Raw genomic sequence first — 21234 nt, 5'->3', positions numbered from 1 at the left:
TTTGGAGACATGATTGATCTGGTCTGAAGTCAGAAACATGTCTCCGTGTTGATGCACAGACAACAATATCTCCTTCTAGGGATGGCCAAGGTCAACTTGGAGAGAAGACCTTTCACCCTGCAGCGCAGAGTGTGCGCTGACTTCTCGGGAGTAACTCCAAGCGGAGTTACTGTCTGGTTGCTGTTAAAGCAGCTTACAGATAGGTCATTTTCCTCATCTGTGGCATCAGCCTAGCCTTAGGTCTGAGGAGAAGGGAGGCTGGTGACACGAGGCAGCTCAAGAGCAGGAGCCCAGATGCACCCCACAAATGGACATGGTGCTGCCTGAAGGGTCCCAACCGACAGCTTCCATTCCTGTTTGCTGATGAGCCGCGCCACCTGGGAACCAGTCTGGAAGGAAGTCTGGCTTTTTTAGAATGGTTCAGGGTGATATGCTGAGTATAGTGCCCTTGTTTTTATCAGCTCCTGTATCTGGAGAGTCAGGAACGAGTGCTAAGGGCACTCTCAGCACTATAACCTGAAAAGCTGGAAGAGGCTGAGGGCATCACTGTAGTTGAAATGTGCTTTTTGTCCAGCATCAGTGGACAAAGAAAGGTTCAGCCTTTTGTTCTTAACTGTTGATTTAATTGATGACAATGGGTTTCACTGGCCTTGGTGACAAAAGAAAAAAGGAAAAAACAGAGCCCAGTCTAATAATGCTTTGTAGGCTTATTCTTCCTCTTTATGTTTTCATATAGTCACATAAACTACACTTGCACACATCACCAGAATATATGTAACACCAAGGACAGTACAATACCAATGATATCCCAATGATATTCCAATGATCTGGAAACTGTTGTTTGGAGAACTGTTCTGGCTGCTTCCTCTCGTTTGAAGTCTTTCAACCAAAAGGAGGACAAGCACTCTGCTTACAGTCAGCGATGGTGTCATTGATGAAAATGGTGGTTTTACTGGGTTCTCCAAGTGCTGCACCCAGCGGCATCTGAAGAAGTAATTCAAACCGCTCTGAACCCTCAAAGATGGGCTGTCCCAGGTCAGCAAGGATTGTCACTCGGAACATCTGAACACGCACTCCTGGAGCGAAGTTCAGTTTTTGGCTGACGCCAATATAATCTAATCCAGCTAGTGGGAAAGGAAAAGCCAAGAGTAAGATGCAGGAGTCACCACCCGAAGTTTTCCTTCAGAGAAAGATGGGTGGTCCTTAGCATTGTCCTATGTATATGGCACCGTCAAACTCATATTTTTTGGCTTGATCCTCAGAAAGGGGCAATTTCCACATTCTACAAAATGCCACAACAACCACACATCCGTCACCACGTGCGATCCCCACCAATGCTCTCCATCAGCTTCCAAGCACTTCCACAAAAATCCCACTGATACACTGAAGGCTCTCAAGGCAACTTCAGTTTTAATGAAGGCATTTCCCTTTTCTATTTGGAACCCTTAAGATAACGATTGTGACTTTCGTTTTGACCAGGTTTCACTCATTCACCTTTCCCAGACATCTAGTTTAAACTTAACAATATTCTGCTCAGTTTTATTGGGCCATGAAGTTCCTGCCATTTTCTCAATTATTAATCATTTTGTAAGCTGGCTCACCTCATTGTATCACTTATTTGCTATTTATTTAAAAAGTCATCCAATGTCATGACAAATTATAGTCAAAGAGAATAGAATAAGAAACCCTGAGTAATATACATGGATAAATGGAAGAATAGAATATTTACATTGTCTCAAATTATCTCCCATAAAAGACTTCTTGGGGGCTACCCTTGTGGCCCAGATGGTAAAGAATCTGCCTGCAATGTGGGAGACCTGGGTTTGACCCCTGGGTTGGGAAGATCCCCTGGAGAAGGGGATGGCAACCCACTCCAGTATTCTTGCCCAGAGAATCCCCATGGACAGAGGAGCCTGGCAGGTCCATGGGGCTGCAAAGAGTCGGATGTGACTGAGCGACTAACACAAAAAGACTTCTCAATTACAAAGGAAGAAAAGTAACTTCATAGTAAAGAAACCTGGCACATACCACCTTAACCACCTTAGCCAAGTGATCAAAGTTAATATCACCAATGGCGGGATAAATGGCAATTGTGTCCCACTGGCTAGAAGGCAGTGAAAAGGCAGTACCATTTCTGTGATATTCCTTCTGAAGATGCAGAGCCTGAATCTAATGATGAGGAAAATCAGACACGCCCAACCTGCTGGGTATTTTACAAAACGAATTTGTAATATTTCTTTTAGATTTTTATTTTATATTAGAGTATGGTATAGTTGTGTCTGACTCTGTGACCCCATGCACAGAAGAGCCGGGTGGGTTACAGCAGCCCACCCGACTCCTCTGTCCATGGGATTCCCAGGCAAGAATACTGGAGTGGTCGCCATTCCTTACGCCAGGGGATCTTCCTGACCCAAGCCTCGAACCCAGGTCTCCCACAATGCAGGCAGACTCCTTACTGTCTGAGCCCCCAGGGAAGCCCCGTAGTTGGTTCACAATGCTGTTAGTTTCAGGTGTATAGCAGGACATTTCAGTTACACATACATGCGTATCTATTCTCTCCCAAAGTCTTTTCCCACTTAGGTCATTACAAGACTATTAAATACAATTCTTTGTGCTATACAGTAGGTCCTTGTTGATCATCTATTTTTACATATAGTAGTGTCCATCTGTTAATGCCAAACTCCTAATTTATCCCTCCCGCTGGACTTGGTGACAGAATGCTTTTGGTTGATTGTGTCATCTTTCACAGAAAGGACTTTTTTTTTTTTTTTTTTTTTTACCATTTTTACCATTCTCAGCACGTTTTCCCTGTGTATTGTCACTTTGGAGACATGATTGATCTGGTCTGAAGTCAGAAACATGTCTCCGTGTTGATGCACAGACAACAATATCTCCTTCTAGGGATGGCCAAGGTCAACTTGGAGAGAAGACCTTTCACCCTGCAGCGCAGAGTGTGCGCTGACTTCTCGGGAGTAACTCCAAGCGGAGTTACTGTCTGGTTGCTGTTAAAGCAATCTTGAAACATATAAAAGTCGTGAAAGTCAAAGAAAGGCAAGAAACTGTCCAGATGGTATACAAAACTAAACGACATGGTACTAAATACAATGTGATTTTGAACTGAACTTTTTTGCTTTACGGATGATTTGGGGGACAACTGGTAGAATTTGAATGAGGTCTGAAGATGAGGGTGTAGTCATGTATCAATATCCTGATTTTAAGCTTGTATTGTGGGTACACAGGAGAATGTCTCTATAGGAGTTGACCTCCACATTTTTGAAGAGATGGTTCCAGATTTATTGGCAACCTGCTCTCAATGGTTCAAGAAAAATAAAGTTTTTTTTTTTTTTTTTTTACTGTACTTATTTCTTTTCTGTAAGTTTGAGATAAGAAAAGAATAAGACAAGATGATGGTGAAAAGCACCAAGGCAGGAGAGTAAAGGAAAGGGGATTTGGGATCTTATGAGTTTTGGTTCACATGTTAATTCTGCTGTTTACTTGTATAAGCTATTTCATTGTTTGAGTCTCAATTTCTTCAACATCAAAATGGGGAAGATTATTGCTATTTTCTAAAGTTGTTGTGAAGACTAGAGATAATACAGCAAGGATGCTAGCACAGAGTCTGTCAAATAGCAAGCATTCAGTACATAGAAATTATAATTATTATTTATGTCATAAATAATAATGATATATGTATGCATCATTATTATTGCTAATTCACCAGCCTGAGCAGATGTCATTTTCTAGACTCTAGAGATTATCAAGTCCAAACTGTTACCTTTGCATAGCTCCCGTTCAAACCCATGAGTCATGACCTCAAGCATAGATCACTTCTGTCTGTCCATCCCTCTCTGAGGGCTGGCAGAGAGTCATTACTGGTATAAAAAGGAATTCACCTAAATAAATTTTTAATTTTTTTCCAACCATAAAAATAGTCCAAGGAGCCCACTGGTCTATTCACTTTTGGTTTCACAAATATATATAGAGTGAGAAAGAGCCTGGCCTGAAAATTAAGCAAAGAAGGAAGGAAGAAAGAAAAGCCAAAAAAAAAAAAAAAAAGCAAGACAACAACAAAAGAACTCAACAGAAGCCCCATCACTGGTGTCATGTACAGTATGATGTGATATATTCACTGGCGTGTTATAATATGGTAATTCCCCAAGAGCAAGTTGTCTTCCACTCCCTTAACAGTTTCTTGGGTACATGTTGAAACCGGGCGGACATTTTCATAGGCACATTTTCTCTTCATGTCCTGTTCCTGCAGGTTTTTAGATTGCTGGGTTTTATTTGCAAGATTTGTGCGTTGACTTAGTTTTTATCTTAACGTATCCTCATGTGTCTTGGATTGTATGATACTAATCCTATGCTGCCTGTCACATCCCAGGAGATTAAGGTCCCTGGTAGCAATGAAAAAAATGTGGATTTCAACGCAGATGGAAATTTCCCTTTCTCTTCCTGAATCCCACTGTGTGTGTTTTTTTTTTGTCTTTGTTTATTTGTTTTGGTTGGTAAAGCAGCTGACAGCCTCAACACAGGGAAAGTGATGTTCAGAACCATTTAACTCTACTGCCAGCCAGGCTTTGATTGTCCACATCAGGAAAGGCAAAGGGGAGTGGGGTGTGAGAACATGCTGTTTGAAGCCAAGGAAAATGCTGGAGAGTCAGACGTGAGAGCCTCCTACCCTCCCGGGGGGCCAATAGGTGCCTGGAGGCTCCCAGGAGCTGGCATACCTGCTCAGTCATCACAGGGACACCTTGGTATGACATAGTGTTTCTGAGCAGCTTCTAGTATCTACAGGTACTCTTTTTTAAATTAGTTAATTTTGGGCTGTGCTGGTCCTTGTTCCTCCGCGCGTGCATTCCCTAGTTGCGGAGAACGGGCTCCTCGCTGTGTGGCTTCTCTCGCTGGGGGTACAGGCTCCAGGGCACGTGGTCTCAGCCGTCTTGGTGCGCGGGCTTAGCTGCCCCGCGGTGCATGCAATCCCCCCGGCCCAGCGAGGGACCCATGTCCCCTGCTTTGGCAGGTGCAGTCTTACCTGCTGGGTCACCAGGGAAATCCTACAAATATTCCTTTTTCAAAAATTTATTTATTTTTAATTGGAGCATAATTGCTTCACAATATTGTGCTGTTTTATGCGAATAAATCAACATGGATATACTTATGTCCCCTCCCTCTTGAGTCTCCCTCCACTTCCCACCCCATTCTACCTACGCCTCTAGGTTGTCACAGCAAATAGTTCCGGAAGTCCCAAGCAAGTAGTTAATGGGACTTCCCTCGTGGCTCAGACGGTAAAGCGTCTGCCTACAATGCAGGAGACCTGGGTTCAATCCCTGGGTGGGAAAGATCTCCTGGAGAAAGAAGTGGCAACCCACTCCAGTATTCTTGTCTGGAAAATTCCAAACTCCCATGGACGGAGGAGCCTGGTGGGCTACAGTCCATGGGGTCGTAGAGTCAGACACGACTGAGCTACTTCACTTTTCTAAGTAGTTAATGAATGAATCAGCAAGTCATAAGGCTGCTACTTGAATATTCTGTTTCTTCCGTAAACAACAGAAGTCATTCTATATGCCCAGGGAAGAGAAAATTTAAATCAGAGCCTCTCCACAAAGACTTGGCATGCTACACTTGAACAGACTAGACCTCACCCTATATGAATGTCGGGATGATGACACATTTTAAAAATGGGCTGCTCACCTTCTGCTGAGGCCGGCTCTGTTCTCTTGGAACGCACGGTGACAGAGGACGCTTGGGAAAGGTCCGTGCCTGTCCTCCGGACGCAAACCTCCACGGAGCCAGCACTTTCATCAACGTGATATTCAGCGTCCCCAAAGTGCAAGGCAGGCTCTGGGGAGACATGAAGGGACGAGTAAGAATGCTGCAGCCTCCCAGGACCCTCGTCTCCTCTGGCCCTGCGTGAGCCTGGGCGTTTCTCACAATCACCAGACTTGACAGGTCCCACAGGCTTGAGAGGAAACAGGCAAAGCACACAAAAGACCACATCAAGGAGTCTCATGCCATGATGGCTTAGATTCCAGGAAGTGCAGTGAGAGAAAATCACAATTCTATTCATTTTCCTCCTTTAAGAGAGATCTGTCGTGCAAAGAAGTTTCCCAGTTGGGGGAAACTGGTCAACTAGCTGTTAACTCCAGCAAGCCAGCTATCATTTGGGAAGAGATGGTGGGGAATTAGGGAGGCTTTTTTTCTCAAGGGAGAAGGGCCCTTCATGTTGAGGCACAGTCCAGCCAGGGGTCTGAACTCGGAGTCTGCTGCTGCACCTTATCCCATATGTTTGTTTATCACAAAGACAGACAGAAATTCTATTCCTGAACTGCTACCCGCAGAGGCAGGGAAGGGGTCCCCGAGGGCAGCCAGGGTGGGCATCATGCTCTGAGAGCAGGTGAAAGTGAATGTGTTAGTTGCTGAGTCATGTCCGGCTCTGTGTGACCCATGGTCTGTAGTCCACCAGGCTTCTCTGTCCCTGGAAATTCTCCAGGCAAGAATACTGGAGTGGGTAGCCATTGCTGTCTCCAGGGGATCTTCCCCACCCAGGGATCGAACCCGGGTCTCCTGCATTGCAGGCAGCCGCTTTACCGTCTGAGGCATCAGGGAAGCCCAAGAGTAGGTGGAAGAGAGGAAAGCATCTAATGGGGGGAAAAGTTTGACAAGCCAAGACTTGGCCAAGCAGATGTACTCATCCACTGCCAGCTCTCTCGGTTCTAAAACGCAGCCTATGAGCTTAGCTGACTCTTCAAAGCTTACACAAGGTCCAGCTGTTACATTTGACATGATAAAGGTCAGAAACGAATGCTTTTCCTCAGACTGTGAAATTCAGAGGCAAAAAGATATCAACACCAGGCAGCAGCTTCACCACAGAGGCATGACCACTGAGATGATAAATGGAAAATCAACACGACAGAGACGAAACCTCAGCAAGCATGATACAACACAGAAACATGTCAGAATGGAATTTGGATTTTGGAAGGTAGAAATCCACTGTAACAAGCAGTATTTGCCCAAGATATATTTTAGCAGATCTCTTCGTGCTGCAGAGAGTTTTACCAAACGTCTGATGGTAGTACGCAAGATCTCTCATAATCTGACTAGCGTCTGTTCTTTCTGGAGTCTTCATGTAACATTCCTGACCCTGTTACACAGAATAGCTCTCCAGGCAGCCAGCACCGCATGTGGTCAGGGCCTCCACCTTCACTGGTGATGTCCTCTGAGCTGAAACTCCCTTCTCAACATGTTAATTTCACACACTCCTTTTGTAAGACTTTGAATGAGTAACCTGCTCTGGGAGGTCATGTGCGTGCGTGCGTGTGTGCGTGCATGCTAAGTCGTTCAGTTGTGTCCGACTCTTTGCGATCCTATGGACTGTGTAGCCTGCCAGGCTCCTCAATCCATGGGATTCTCCAGGCAAGACTACTGGATTGGGTTGCCATGCTCTCTTCCTGACCCAGGGATCGAACCCATGTCTCTTGTGTCTCCTGCATTGGCAATCAGGTTCTTTACCCCTGGTGTCACCTGGGAAGCCCCTGGGAGGCCGTATATGCCCTTAACGGGGGAGTTGTTCCTTATCCCGTGCTCCCCTGACACTCTGCACAGCTCACTAGTTGCAGTGATGGGTCACTCTGGCTATTTGCTGTCCTCAGCTGCATCGCAGGTGGGGGTCTGCACTCAGAAAAGGGTGTGGGGGAGGTAATTCTCTCTTAAGACTTTTTGTTTCTTTTTTTGGCTGCACCGGGTCTTGGTTGCGGCATGCAGGATCTTCAGTTGCTGCAGGTGGGGTCTAGTTCCCTGACCACGGATGGAAGCCAGACCCCCAGCATTGGAAACACGCCAAGTCTTAGCTTCTGGATCACCAGCAAAGTCCCCATCCTCTCTTTTTGACTCAGAAGTTTCATCCACCTCCCCATTGTTGCTGGCGGATGTTTTGGAGACCTCTAAGCTTGGACAGGAAACAGGGTGGAGAAGCAAGAGAAGCAGACAAGATCTTGATGGGTTTTATTATGGTGACCACACTCTTGGGTATTAGAAGATGGAAGAAAGCAGATTCTGTTTCTCATGGGCACTTTGGTGTGTTCTTTGGAGATCTCTCATTCCCATGGTTGAGTACTTCTCATCTGCCATCCCCTTGATAAGGATGTGTGCGTGCTAAGCCCCTTCAGTCTGCATCCCTATCCTGGCTGATCACTAAACCTTCCTCATATATTAGGATTTGGCGGTGCTTCTGTGGGGATTGTTCATCCCTCTAGATGGCGCTGTTGGACAAGGCCTAAGACGGGTCCATTCTGGATCTCGGCTGCGAGCGTGGCTCACAGCTGGTCCAGGACAAGCTTCCTGCATCCTTTGCTTGATACACCCTAGGGATGCTGCCTTATCTTAATGCATCTCTTGTTTGCTCATCTATCAGAGCAGCTAATCAGCATATCTCCTACACTGAGATTTTCCAGATAGAGCCAGTTTCCTCCACACTGCAGGTGACACACATCACCCTTATCACCGTCTCGTGACTCAGCACCTCTTTAAAAAGTTAAAATGTTAAAGCCGCCATTCTCACACACTGTTCTGGGTTATCAGAGCCTTACCAATACCTCAAGACCAGGGACCACATTCCACATCCCCTTAGAAACAGTTCGGTTGCTGTGTTATAAGTATTAAAGAATTTGTCGAGTGGCTAATTTTAACTCAGTTCTGATATACTTTGAACTTACTACAAATAATATTTTTTAAAGTTGAGACTAATGGATCTGCTTATTTAGCAGAGAATTTACTGTGTGTGGTACTAGGGAAGGAAGAAAGGTAAGAAAGATAAAAAAAATTGAGTTATGTCACTGTTCAGAAAAAAAAAGTAAGAATCAAGCCTCTCTGAATACCTTAAGATACAGAATGTAAGAGGAGGACAGCATGACTTAGAAGAGAAATCACGAAATTCTTCTGAGATGCTCTGTATACTGAGCATAAGGAGATTTGTTCAAACAGAGGAAAGAGATGCCCTGTGCAGCCCGCAGCATCTCTAAGTAGTTATCACTCAAGGTCTGTTTAAAAATCTGAGATGCTGGCAATGATTCTTACGGGTGGGCAGTTATGAGAGTAGAATGTGTTGACCACTTATGTTAAGTGGATTCCACAGCCATAGCGGTGTTTTTCTCTCCTTTAAAAGAAAATGTCCCTTAAATGGAAATAAGTAAAAGAAATTTTGACCAAGTGGAAAGGGAAACTTTCAAAAGAGATATGACCATCATTTTAAAATGAGCTCACTGTGCAGATTCAGAGAAATTTCATACCAAGATCCAGAGAGGACTTACAGGTGAAGGCACAGACATGCTGCTATTAAACTTTGACAAACCACCCTGAACAGAATAGATGCCGAGAGATGAAAGATTGCAAAACGTTTTTTAAGGTACCTTGGAAGACAAAATAGATTCTGGAAACAAGAAGGTAAGCTTACTCACTAGAAAAATTCTGGAAGTTTATTTCAACAGTTTCTGGATCTTTAGAAATGGAAGAGGCAATGCCGATGAGTCAGTATCGGTTTTTTAACATCTGGTTTCAAGAAGTTAAGTTTAGTGTTTTTTAGTTCAGCTAAACAGACACCTTTTGAGCATCCTGTATGTGTTCTAACTATGGGGATGTAAAGAGATGTGTGTTCTTCCTGTTAAAGTGTTTCTGGTATAACAGGGCAGCCACACTGATGCCCATCAGCTAACCCTGAGTGCTCTGACAAAAGAAGCAACCACCTCAAGGCTCAGAAGGAGGAGTCTTGGAAGAAAATAACTGTGCTAGACTCAAAAAATGAATGAGAATTGATCCAGGAGAAAGGTGGGAAGAATGTCCCCGACAGAGTGGCTCATATGAAAAAGAAAAGCCCAGAAGCACGACAAAGCCTAGTGTTTGGGAAGGAATAGAAGAGGGCGTTTCTTGGAAATGTTTAAGGTGACAGTGGATGAATGAGGGGATGAGTTTTGAGAGAAAGGGAGAAATCAGATCCTACAGAAACTTGGATCCACTTTAAGTAGATAGGACTTCACTTTCTAGACTCTCCTTAGAATATAGGGGCCAATTTGAAGTAGTGGAAAGGTGGTTGGTTTTTTTGTTTTCTGTAAATCTGTCCAACTTTGGTTTGGGTCACAGATTTAAGGAAGAGCTAGGGCTACTGATTAGGAAGCTATTGCAATTATCCAGGTGAGACATGAGGATGGTTTGAAGTGTTCACTGGTGTGTATACTAGTGATGGAGTGGGAGAGATGGATGTAGTTAGTGTCCTGAGCAGCATCCAGTGATTGGATGTAGGTGGCTTCTAGGATGCCCCGCCAGTGTGCGGATGGGATCATCATAAACTCAGTTGGGAAGATAGGCGGGGAAACAGTCTTGGCTAGGGGTGGAAAGGCTTTAATGTGTGAATCTGGAGTTCGAGAATCAAGTCAGGCTGGAGATTTAGGAGTCGCTAGTGTACAAGTTGTGGACAATCTTGTACTGTTTTAGAGGGTATGATCATCCAATGTGAATGAGTAAAGAGAACAGTTGTAGGGGTGTCAACCACTGGGGAGACTGGCAGAGGGGAAGGAACTCAAAAAAAGAGACAGAGGAAGAGTGATGGAGACAAGAGTGGATCCAGGAAAATCGAGAGAGTAGGAAAAATTGAGAAATATAAGTGACCACAATGTTAAATTCAGCAAGTATAGGCAGAAAGATGTGTGTAAACCAACAGCGGTAATCATTGGCACAACAACCAAAATACACCTTATTAAACTTAAAACTGTGTCAACTGAACTATAATGCCTAAATTTAAAAATAAGAAACGAAATAAAATTTTTTCTGCATTTAAAACCTTTAACAACTGTATTATAATATGACTAACCTTCTAAAGCATAGTGTTACTCTTTCTTCCAAACAGTTTTCTGGGTTTTACAGTACAGCAATCTGTCTTTCTAGTTTTAAAAACATTTTGTGTTGAAGTTTATCTTGGCCCATAGCAAAAGTATTAACCACACCGAAAAAAAAACTGGATGTAATTTCACCAAAATAGCACTTTGTTTCTGTGCAAGTTTTCCTTGCAGCGTTTTCTTAAATCTGTCATTATTCTGTTAAATGCCCATTACTGACAAAGACACTAATCTAGCTGGCAATCTTTACAGGCAAATTTAAACTTATTTTTTTTGTATTGGGGTATAGCCAATTAACAGCGTTGTGATAGTTTCAGGTGAAGAGCAGAGGAACTCAGCCATATATATGCATGTATCTATTCTTCGCCAAACTCCCCTCCCATATAGGCAAATTTTATGCATGTTTATACAAATCTTATTACCTCAGGACAAAACTAAGAGCCATCTGAAATTGGACATCAATTCTTTTTTGTGGCAGATACAAGAATTTTCAAATTGCATGTTAAAAGTACAATGTCTTCAGCAGTTAGGTGGAGACCTGCTATAACGTGTTTACAAACAGAACAGACACATTGTGCTAATTAACCAGGGTCTTTAGTTTCATCTTGACCTTGTGAAGTGCAAGTGGAAGCTAAGGTCTTTAGTAGGTGAATGCACAGGAAGCTCACTATGCATTGGTTCAGTTAACACTTACTGGCCATATTCTGTGGCCTCTGTCTGCATGGAGCTGACGTATCATGACTTTCCTGTCAGTGCAGGGCCAGGGTCTTGAGCTGTTAGATCATCTCTGCTCCTGTGCAGTTTCTTTGCTTAGCATCACTCCACAGTAGTTGCCTTTACAAATACATTCCTGCAGGTGACCCATTTGACGAGGGGATAGTTGATCTCTGTTTAAGGAAGCTAAACATTTCCCAGAGTCTAGCTAAAGAGAATAAAAACATTTCATCCCAGTTCTAACTCTTGAGCTGCTTGGCTGCATCTTTATGTTGCTAGATAGCATGTCATCACTTGGCCTAAAGGAAAACAAGCTTTTGCTATAACTGATGGACTTAATACTTCTGAATAAAGGAAGCATTGCTGGTATTTAACATGTGCTCAGACTGACCTTCTAGACACAAATACTTAGTCAGAAAATGAGTGTGGACTTTTCCCAATTTCCTTCAAGTAGTCGGTTTTGTAGAACACATGTTTTCATTCCTGGCTGAAAGGGCAATGGAACTACTTCCTGAGCTATGATAGAATTTGATCAATGTTTTTGCTTAAACGCTGAATTAGGGGACTTGTCATTTCACAAAAGTCGTCCAAAAGATGATAATCATGTAGTAGGTGTGCTAGTAACCACTGTGGTTGTTTCCTCAAGGCCAAAATACAATGGCACCATTCAAAGGAACCATTAGTGTCATGAATAGCAAAATTTGTTCTTAGTAGTCAGCCCCTAATATCTCTTTGGTTTCACAGAGAATATAATAGAAATTCTAAATTTCTGTTGAGTATACTGAAAATTGAGTACACTGAGCAATATTCTGTGGTATGTGTATACACACCACACCTTTATCCATTCATTGGCTGATGGACGTTCAGGTTGCTTCCATGTCTTGCCTATTGTAATCAGTGCTGCGTTCAACACTGGGAAGCATGTATCTTTTCAAATTACAATTTTCTCCGGATACGCAGCCAGAAATAGGAATGCAGGATCCTATGACAACTGTGTTTTTTATTTCTTCAGGGACCGCCATACTGTTCTCCGTAGCGGCTACACCAATTTACATTCCCACCAACAGTGTAGGGGGGCTTTTTCTCCACACCCTCTCCAGCATTTGTTAGTTGTAGGCTTTTTGATGGTGGTCATTCTGACTGGAGTGAGGTGATGTCTCATTGCAGTTTTGACTTGCCATTTCTAATAGTTAGCGACATTGAGCAATTTTTCATGTATTTATTGGCCATCTGTATGTCTTCTTTGGCTACTGCTGCTAGGTCACTTCAGTCATGTCTGACTCTGTGCGACCCAACGGACAGCAGCCCACCAGGCTCCTCTGTCCACAGGATTCTCTAGGCAAGAATACTGGAGTGAGTTGCTACTTCCTTCTCCATGTCTTCTTCGGAGAAATGTCTATTTAGATCTTCTGCTTATTTTTTGATTGAGTTGTTAGCATCTTTTATATTGAACTGTCATATGTGTTATTTTAAGAAAAACGACAGTTATCTTAATTCTAAGGGAGCAACTTTTAAAAAGAAATTACACAATGAAGAATGCATAGACATGAGAGTCTATACTTACTCTTAGCTCTTGAGACTTGTGAAAATATATTTGGGAATTGAACTTAGTCCCTGGCAATTTTTTTTTAAGTAGAGCAAAATTGGCCTTTCACAGCATTCTGAGATCTTGTCCACAGGATGTAATATCAACAAACAAAATTTAGGAGACCAAACAAACAAAAACCAAACCAATTTTAATCTCACTCATATTTTCCTTTGTCCTAGAACAACAGAACCCTTGGATTGTAGTGCTCCAGGCTCCACTGTCTGTGGGATTTCCCAAGCAAAAATACTGTAGTGGGCTGCCATTTCCTTTTCCAGGGGATCTTCCTGACCCAGGGATCAAACCTGGGTCTCCTGCTTTGCAGGCAGATTCTTTACCATCTGAGCCACCAGGGAAGCCCCAGAATGATATAATACATGATAAATTTTCATCCTCAACTAAAGAGCACATATGCTTTTCAACCTCTGCTCCATCTGGTTTATCTCTTGACATGGCTCTCAGTTTCATGGAAGCTCTGCACTGTATCTACACATTCACACAAATTTCGGGTCTGTGATAGCTGCCCAGTCTGATCCTATCTAGATCTGAACACAGCAACTCACAGCCACTCAAATCCTGACAGAAGTATATTTGAGAGATGAAGTGGTCAATCGAATTTGAGACTCATAATAAAATAGTCAGATCCTGGCCTTGTCTTTATCAATATTTTCTCTTAAAAGTGCCTCTTATAGAAAGGGCAATTAATAAGAAAGTAATACTGGGCTTAGTATTGGGAGCCAGGGGTTGGGAGGGGTTGGTTTCGAGGCGTGAAGAGCATCCTATTCTTTTCTGGTTCTGTGCTTCAGCTGGGACTAAAGTCAATCTCCCAGCCGGGTAGGACTAGGAAAAGAGATCTGGATGCCTGCACACGGGAGCTTCATGGTACCCTGTACCACTTGTAGACTCCTGTTCCTGTTGTTGGAGGGAGGGTCCTTGGATGGCTAAGATGAGTGTCCTGTGGGGCAGTCCTGGTTGGGTGATCAGACATTTAACCTAGGTCCTCTTCTTGGCTTCCTTAAAGGCTTAGGTCACTTCCTTGGGATGTTCTTTTTAAAAATAATTTAACACACTCACACACAAATATTTAATCTTTCTTCATCGCTACATTGTCCTCGGTATTGGTGAAAACTATGTATCTGACAAGCCACTCAGAGATGTTAGAGAAGGAGCAACATCCACAATTCCTTTCATAGGTCATTTAAGCTTGATTTATCTTTCAACTGTTGAGGGAATGGATGAGAAGAAAGCAGCTATTACCAAGAGTGGAAAACAGGAAATAGGCTTACCATCATCACGATCAGCCAGGATAATCACCTTGGCGGTGGGGAATTGGGCCCCCAGTTGCCCTCCCATTGGCAGGCTCAGTGAAACGCTGAAGGATTCCTCCTCTTCATAAAGAGAGTCATTGATGATCAGGACCCGGCAGGTGTTCTCAGCCTCATCCTTGTCAAAGCGGAGGATGCTGGTGTGGTCTTTCGGACGTGAGATGTAGTCAGAGAAAGATAACCCTGCAGAAGAAATGGTGCCTATGGCAGAACCTATGGAGACAGGAGATAGAACAGAGGAAGTAAGAAGAAACAATTCTGAACAGGAAACCTGTTCCTCATGGGGTTTTCAAACTATTTTTAGATAATAGAGAATGAGAATAGTTGCTCAACCGTGTTTGACTTGTGTTCAACTGTAGCTGCCAGACTCCTTCGTCCATGGAATTCTCTAGGCGAGAATACTGGGGTGGGTTGCCACTCCCTTCTCCAGGGGATCTTCCTGACCCAGGGATTGAATCCAGCACTCCTGCATTGCATGCAGATTCTTTATTGTCTGAACCAGCAGGAAATGGCATTTTTAAAATAACAGTTCTCTGAATTATAAGGCACACTTATCCCTTACAGTCATGAATATTAATATGGTAATTAGAAGACTTTTACAACAGACCCAGGTATTTTGGCATGATTCACAGTGGTCTTTGAACTGTTGTTATTCAATCGCTCAGTCTTGTCTGACTCTGTGCGACCCCATGGACTGCAGCACGTCAGGCCTCCCTGTCCTTCACCATCTCCCGGAGTTTGCTCAAACTCATGTCCATTGAGTCGGTGATCCCATCCAACCATCTCATCCTTTGTCTCTCCTTTCTCCTCCTGCCCTCAGTCTTTCCCAGCATCAGGATCTTTGAATAGGGTATATACTGAATAAGCGTTGTTTAGATTAGGGGCTAAGTAAACTGAAGGATCAGAGGGTGGTTTAGCTTAATTTGTTCATATTATAGACTGGAAAACTGAAGTACAGATAAATTATGACCAGAGAATCTATACCATGATAATGTGTAGATTTGCTCCCGCCCCTGCCCTTCCCACGGCAGCAGAGCTGTAAGTTGTCATTCTTGTTCAGTCTCTAAGTTGTGTCTGACTTTGCGACTCCATGAACTGTAGCATGCCAGGCTACCCTGTCCTTCACTATCTCCCTGAGTTTGCTCAAACTCATATCCATTGAGTCAGTGATGCCATCCAACCATCTCGTTCTCTGTTGCCTCCCTCTTCTCTTGCCCTCAATTTTTCCCAGGATCAGGGTCTTTTCCAATGTATTGCATCTCAGTAATCTGACTCTCACGCCCTGATGGAGTTCTCTGTGTGATACTAGAAGATAGTATCACACTATAATAATTATATAATAATTCCATGGAACTATTTGTTATTTTATAAAGAATACAAGATTGACTGACTTTCACTTTAGAGACAGTGCATTGAAAATTTTACTATAGTAATTTACATACATCAGGATTCCCTAATTTAAATGCACTATTTGATGAGTTTTAACAAATACATATAATCATGCACCCATTACCACAAGCATAGTATAGAATATTTTTTATCCACCAACACATGTACCCCTTGTAATCCATCTTCTTCCCTGTCTCCAAGCCCTGGAAACCACTCATCCATCTTCTTTCTCTCTAACCCTAACCCCAGCCTTAACCCTAATTTTTTCTGGCGCTATAGATTTATTGGCTTGATGAGAATTCCGTGTAAATAAAATCATGCATTTTTTAGTCTTTTGATTCTGATTTGTTTCATTCAGCATAATGCATTTAAGATTCATCAATGTGTCAGGATTTTATTCCTTCTTACTCTTGAATAGGGTTCTCCATTGTGTGGTTATATCACAATTTGTTTTTCCATTTACCAGTTGATAATTTAGGTTGTTCCCAGTTTTTTTAGCTATTCTGAATAATAGCTAAGACATAATGCCACAGATATTCAAGTTCAGGTCTTTGAGTCAGTATGTCATCTTTATTTCTCTTGAGTAAATACTTAGGAGTGGGATTTCTGGGATCTAGTGCATTATTTTCCTTGTGATAAAATAAACATACCCTAAATGTACCATCTTAGCTATTTTTAAGCGTATAGTTCGGTAGGGTTGTCTGTTCATGTTATTTAACAGATCTTCATATCTTTTTTCATCTTACAAAAATACTGAAAGTACGTACCCATTAAACACCTTGCCACTCCCTCCTGCCGCCATCTCTGGCAGCCATCTTTCTACTTTTGTGTCTATGAATTTGTCTACTCCGGGTACTTCAGTTAAGTGGAATCTTACAGTCCTTGTCTTTGTGTTACTGGCTTATTTCACTTAGTGTAATGTCCTCAAGTTTCACCTATGTTGCAAGAATTTTCCTTCTTTCTTAAGGTTGAACAATGTTTCATTGTATGGATATACCACATTTTGTTTATCTATTCATCCGGTCATGGATACTTGGGTGGTTTCACCTCTTGGTTATTATGAATAATGTTGCTACAAACACAGGTGTGCAAATATATTGAGACCTTGCTTTTATTTTTCTGGATATATACCTAGATGTATAGGTATATATGTATTGGGCTTCCCTGGTGGCTAAGCTGGTAAAGAATCCTCCTGCAGTGTGGGAGACCTGGGTTCAATCCCTGGGTTGGGAAGATCCCCTGGAGAAGGGAACAGCTATTGCCTCCAGTATTCTGGCCTGAAGAACTCCATGGACTGTATAGTATAGTCCATGGGGTTGCAAAGAGTCAGACATGACTGAGCAATTTTCACTCACCTAGATGTAGAATTGCTGGACCATGAAAGTGAAAGTCGCTCAATCGTGTCTGACTCTTTGGGACCCCATGGATTATACAGCCCATGGATTCTCCAGGCCAGAATACTGGAGTGGGTAGCCTTTCCCTTCTCCAGGGTATCTCCCCAACTCAAGGATCAAACCTCAGTCTCCTGCATTGCAGGTGGATTTCTTTACCAGCTGAGCCACAAGGGAAGCCCAGGAATACTGGAGTGGGTAGCCTGTCCCTTCTCCAGCAGATCTTCCTGACCCAGGAATCGAACTGGGGTCTCCTGAATTGCAGGCAGATTTTTTACCTACTGAGCTATCAGGGAAGCCATATGGTAGGTCTATGTTTAATTTTTTGAGGTCCCTTTGTACTGTTTTCCATAGCAATTAGATACCATGTTACAATCCCACCAACAGTGCAATTTAATGCATTTTTTTCGGTATTAAAAACATAGTAACACACAAGTATAGAGCTAAAAGACTAGAGAGTAGTCACAGTAATTTAAATGTTTTTCAACAGTTTTAGGAGACAAAGACTGTTTAAAATAATTCCACAGGGACTTCTTTGGTGGTCCAGTGGTTAAGACTCCATACTTCCACTGCAGGGGACACAGTTTTGAATTCTTGCTGGGAAATTAAGATCCCACATGCTGTGTGTGGGGAGCGGGGTGAGGGGGGAGACTCTGACTCCAGAATATACAATGAACTCCTACAAATCCAATATCAAAACTGGAAACACCCATTTAAGAAAAAAAATAACTCAATATATCAAATAAGCGATTTTTGTAAAGCACAGTTATTTCCCACCACACTTCTTAACAAGAAGCAATGGGGATATGACAGTGAGCTTCTAGATGGGACATTCTAGGTCCTGCAAGGGTCTGTCTTGCTTATAGTTAAGGTAAGTGCATATATGCATGCTGACACCAATATCCACCTTCTTCTTGCTAATATGAATCAACACACGTGCAAGTTGACGTCTATGAGTGTGCACTACACATATCAATATGGCTTGCTAAAAAATAAGAATTGTTTCCAAATTGACTTCAGAGGACGTGCCCAGAAGGGCACTGACTCACAGAGCATCTCAGGATGATTTTTCGATGGAACAAGTTTTGGAATTAACAGGAAACAACAAATTAACTGTTTTGTCATCCCAGGAACCTAGAAAAGACTAGCGCTGGAAAAATCAATGAGCGTAAAACACATTGGCTAGGGCAGAGAGAGAAACTGTTTGAAATGGACGGCTTACAAGGGGGATTATCACGTGGTGAGGAAATCAGCCACATTCCAGGGCCAGCCTGTGCTTTGAAATTTTATTCCTGTATGACATTTCCACCCTGCTCAGTCCTGGGATATCTACTTATGAAAGCGCTCTCTAAGCTCAAGTAAGGAAGGAAAAGCTGGTTCTTAGGATGTCAGAGGCAAGAGCTATCGAGTACTAGAGACAGGCAGCCCCCAAGTAAATAAGAAAGTAAGTGGCTGCCAATCTAGAAAGCCCATAGGAAGTGATGAGAGGCTCTGTCAAGGAGACTTTTTATGTTCCAAGGTATACACACAAAAAGGAAAAAAGTCATAACTTTTTATAACAATCTGATTAAGTGACAAGCAATAGTTGATATGTTTTTTACAAGCCTGAAATTTAAAAAGACACATACATTGGAGAGTATACTTTTTTATTTTCCCCTAGTCATCTAGAATGCAGAATGTTGGTAAGAAAGGCGGTGTAAAAAAAATCCCTGTCAGAAACTACACATTTAGCCATTTTGAATAAATATTAAAAGCAGATACACACTAGACTTGCAGAGTAAGTACCCAATACTATCTCTATAAATCTTTATTAAATATATTTCTCAATATATTTCACCTAATGAATAGTCAAATATTGATTTATCACAATTCATGAAACAAAAGTGATTGGTATTTTTCCCATTCCTGTTTAACTTTCTTTCAGCTGACAGCTCCACTGGTTGAAATACAGATGCATTTAAGTAGGTAGATTTCTGGGTTAAATAATAAGACTGAAATATAACTCTTATTGAAAATCATTTGACTTGAGGAATTCTGCTAAAACAGAAAGCAAAACAATCCATACAGGCTTTTAACAACGAGAGTTGACAGGGGAAAAAAGATAGTTTAATTATGTCTCGTGTAATCAAAATATTCAGTTTGCCTAAATGGCCCATTCTTCCTAGAATTCTGGAAATTTTACTTTGGGAAACCATTTGATCAGTTATATGGAACAGTCAAGAACATGGAATACTGGTATTTATTTTAGTTATAAAAAAGGCTCTATTTTATGGATAGCAAGTTAAGAATCCCCAAGAGCTAGAGGAGAAAGTTTTGTTCCCAAAATATCAAATGTAACTTGAGATATAAACTGAGGTCTCTGGTTATGATCTGGACAAATCCCTTATTTAACAGAGTCTCCAAGGAGGGCTGCTGTGTCATTTCCAGGCTGTTTTCATAAAGACACGTTAGCAGCTGGGTCTCAAGCTGTGAGGGAAGCTTCTCAGGTGGCGCTGTTGGTAAAGAATCCACCTGCCAATGCAGGACATGCAGGAGACACGGGTTCGGTCCCTGGGTCAGGAAGATCCCCTGGAGGAGGAAATGGCAACCCACTCCAGTATTCTTGCCTGGAGAATCTCACGGACAGGGAAGCCTGGTGGGCTACAGTCTGAAGGGTCCTAAAGAGTTGGACATGACTGAGCGACTAAGCATGCAGGGTATTTTATCAGTGAAGAAACTGAGGCAGAGAACACCCCAGTGTCTTGTCCAGGAGTCAAAGCTTCATCTTTTGATTAGAGTATTTTTTAACTTCCCCACTTTGTCTTACTATATTACTTGATTATACAATCTTGATTATACATTATACATTCTTTTAAGCACACAAAATTCCTTTAATATGTATTTTTAATAGAGCAGTGAGACAAGAAATCACCTTTCTTTTAAAGCACAGCATCTAATTCCTGATTAAATCAGACAGTGTTAGAAGCCCCCGGCACAGTTCATTTCATGTCTAGAAAAGTCCATGACTTGGGGGAGACAGGGGACAGGGTTGGAGCAGCATGGGACTGTCTGTCTGGAGGAGTCTTTGAGACTTCTGTTCCCAGCAATTTGGCTTGGCTAGGTATGCTGAGATGCTCTTCCACTACAAAATATCTAGAAGAACTAATTATTCCACCTTTTCTGTGCTCATAGGAAGTAAGAGAAATTATCAAGGGGGCAAAACAAAACAAAAACAATACCCTAAAACCACAGAGCCCTAACCCCTCTATAGCTAGAGAAGCAAACCCCACTCTAGCTGGAATTCAGAGTTGACACTGAAGGGAGATTGTGCTGTGGCCCATCAGGGAGCTGAGCCTGAAACTCTGGGATCTGGTCCGGGATGCAGGGGAGCAGGAGTGTTTCTGGGTCAGCATTGTTCTCAGATGCCAGATGAAGCAATGCAAATCCTCCTTGGAGAAAAACTTTCTCAAGGAAAGCCCCCAGATCTTTCATAGATTCAGATCAAATCATGTGAGAAATATCTTAAATGCATAAAAAAGACAATTCATTACAAGGATGACTTTTAGACTAAAAGCAGACTTCTTGACAAGACAGTGGAAGCTGGAAGACAATGGAATAATAACTTCAAAGTGGTTTGAGATAGTAACTGTCAATCTAGAGTTTCAAGAATGAGGTTGAAATAAAGACATGTTTTGATATCCAAGAGCATTTACCCTCAGTAGACCTAGAGTCAAGGAGCTTTTAAATCATCCAAAGAACTCCTCTGAGGTGCAAGGTATAACTTCTATAACTTAACATACACAACTATGACTAAATAAATAAACAGATTTTTTTTAAAGGAAAGAAAACAGAAAGTCTTTTGCTGAATGTGCTTGGAAACTGCTGTTCACTTCCTCCTTAACTTTACCCAGAGACACAGCCAACATCAGAGAAGTGGGGTGACACAAGACTGTGGCTGACCACACCAC

At 42.4% G+C, this 21234-nt stretch overlaps 1 protein-coding gene across 1 annotated transcript in view; it reads right to left on the bottom strand.

Moving 5' to 3' along the window:
- Positions 1 to 882: 882 nt before the first annotated feature.
- The window catches only part of FREM3 (FRAS1 related extracellular matrix 3), a 96853-nt gene continuing 76501 nt past the window's right edge, over positions 883 to 21234 (bottom strand). The window contains exons 6-8 of the mRNA XM_043463918.1: positions 14469 to 14720; positions 5692 to 5841; positions 883 to 1124 (exon numbers count right to left, since the gene is read on the bottom strand). Coding sequence (XP_043319853.1) covers positions 883 to 1124; positions 5692 to 5841; positions 14469 to 14720 — 644 coding nt within the window. The remainder of the gene's footprint in view (positions 1125 to 5691; positions 5842 to 14468; positions 14721 to 21234) is intronic.

The sequence above is a fragment of the Cervus canadensis genome, chromosome 1 (genome assembly GCF_019320065.1).
Source record: "Cervus canadensis isolate Bull #8, Minnesota chromosome 1, ASM1932006v1, whole genome shotgun sequence".
Lineage (NCBI taxonomy): Eukaryota > Metazoa > Chordata > Mammalia > Artiodactyla > Cervidae > Cervus > Cervus canadensis.
The sequence above is the reverse complement of the archived record's forward strand: the minus strand, read 5'-3'. Positions and strand labels throughout refer to the sequence as shown.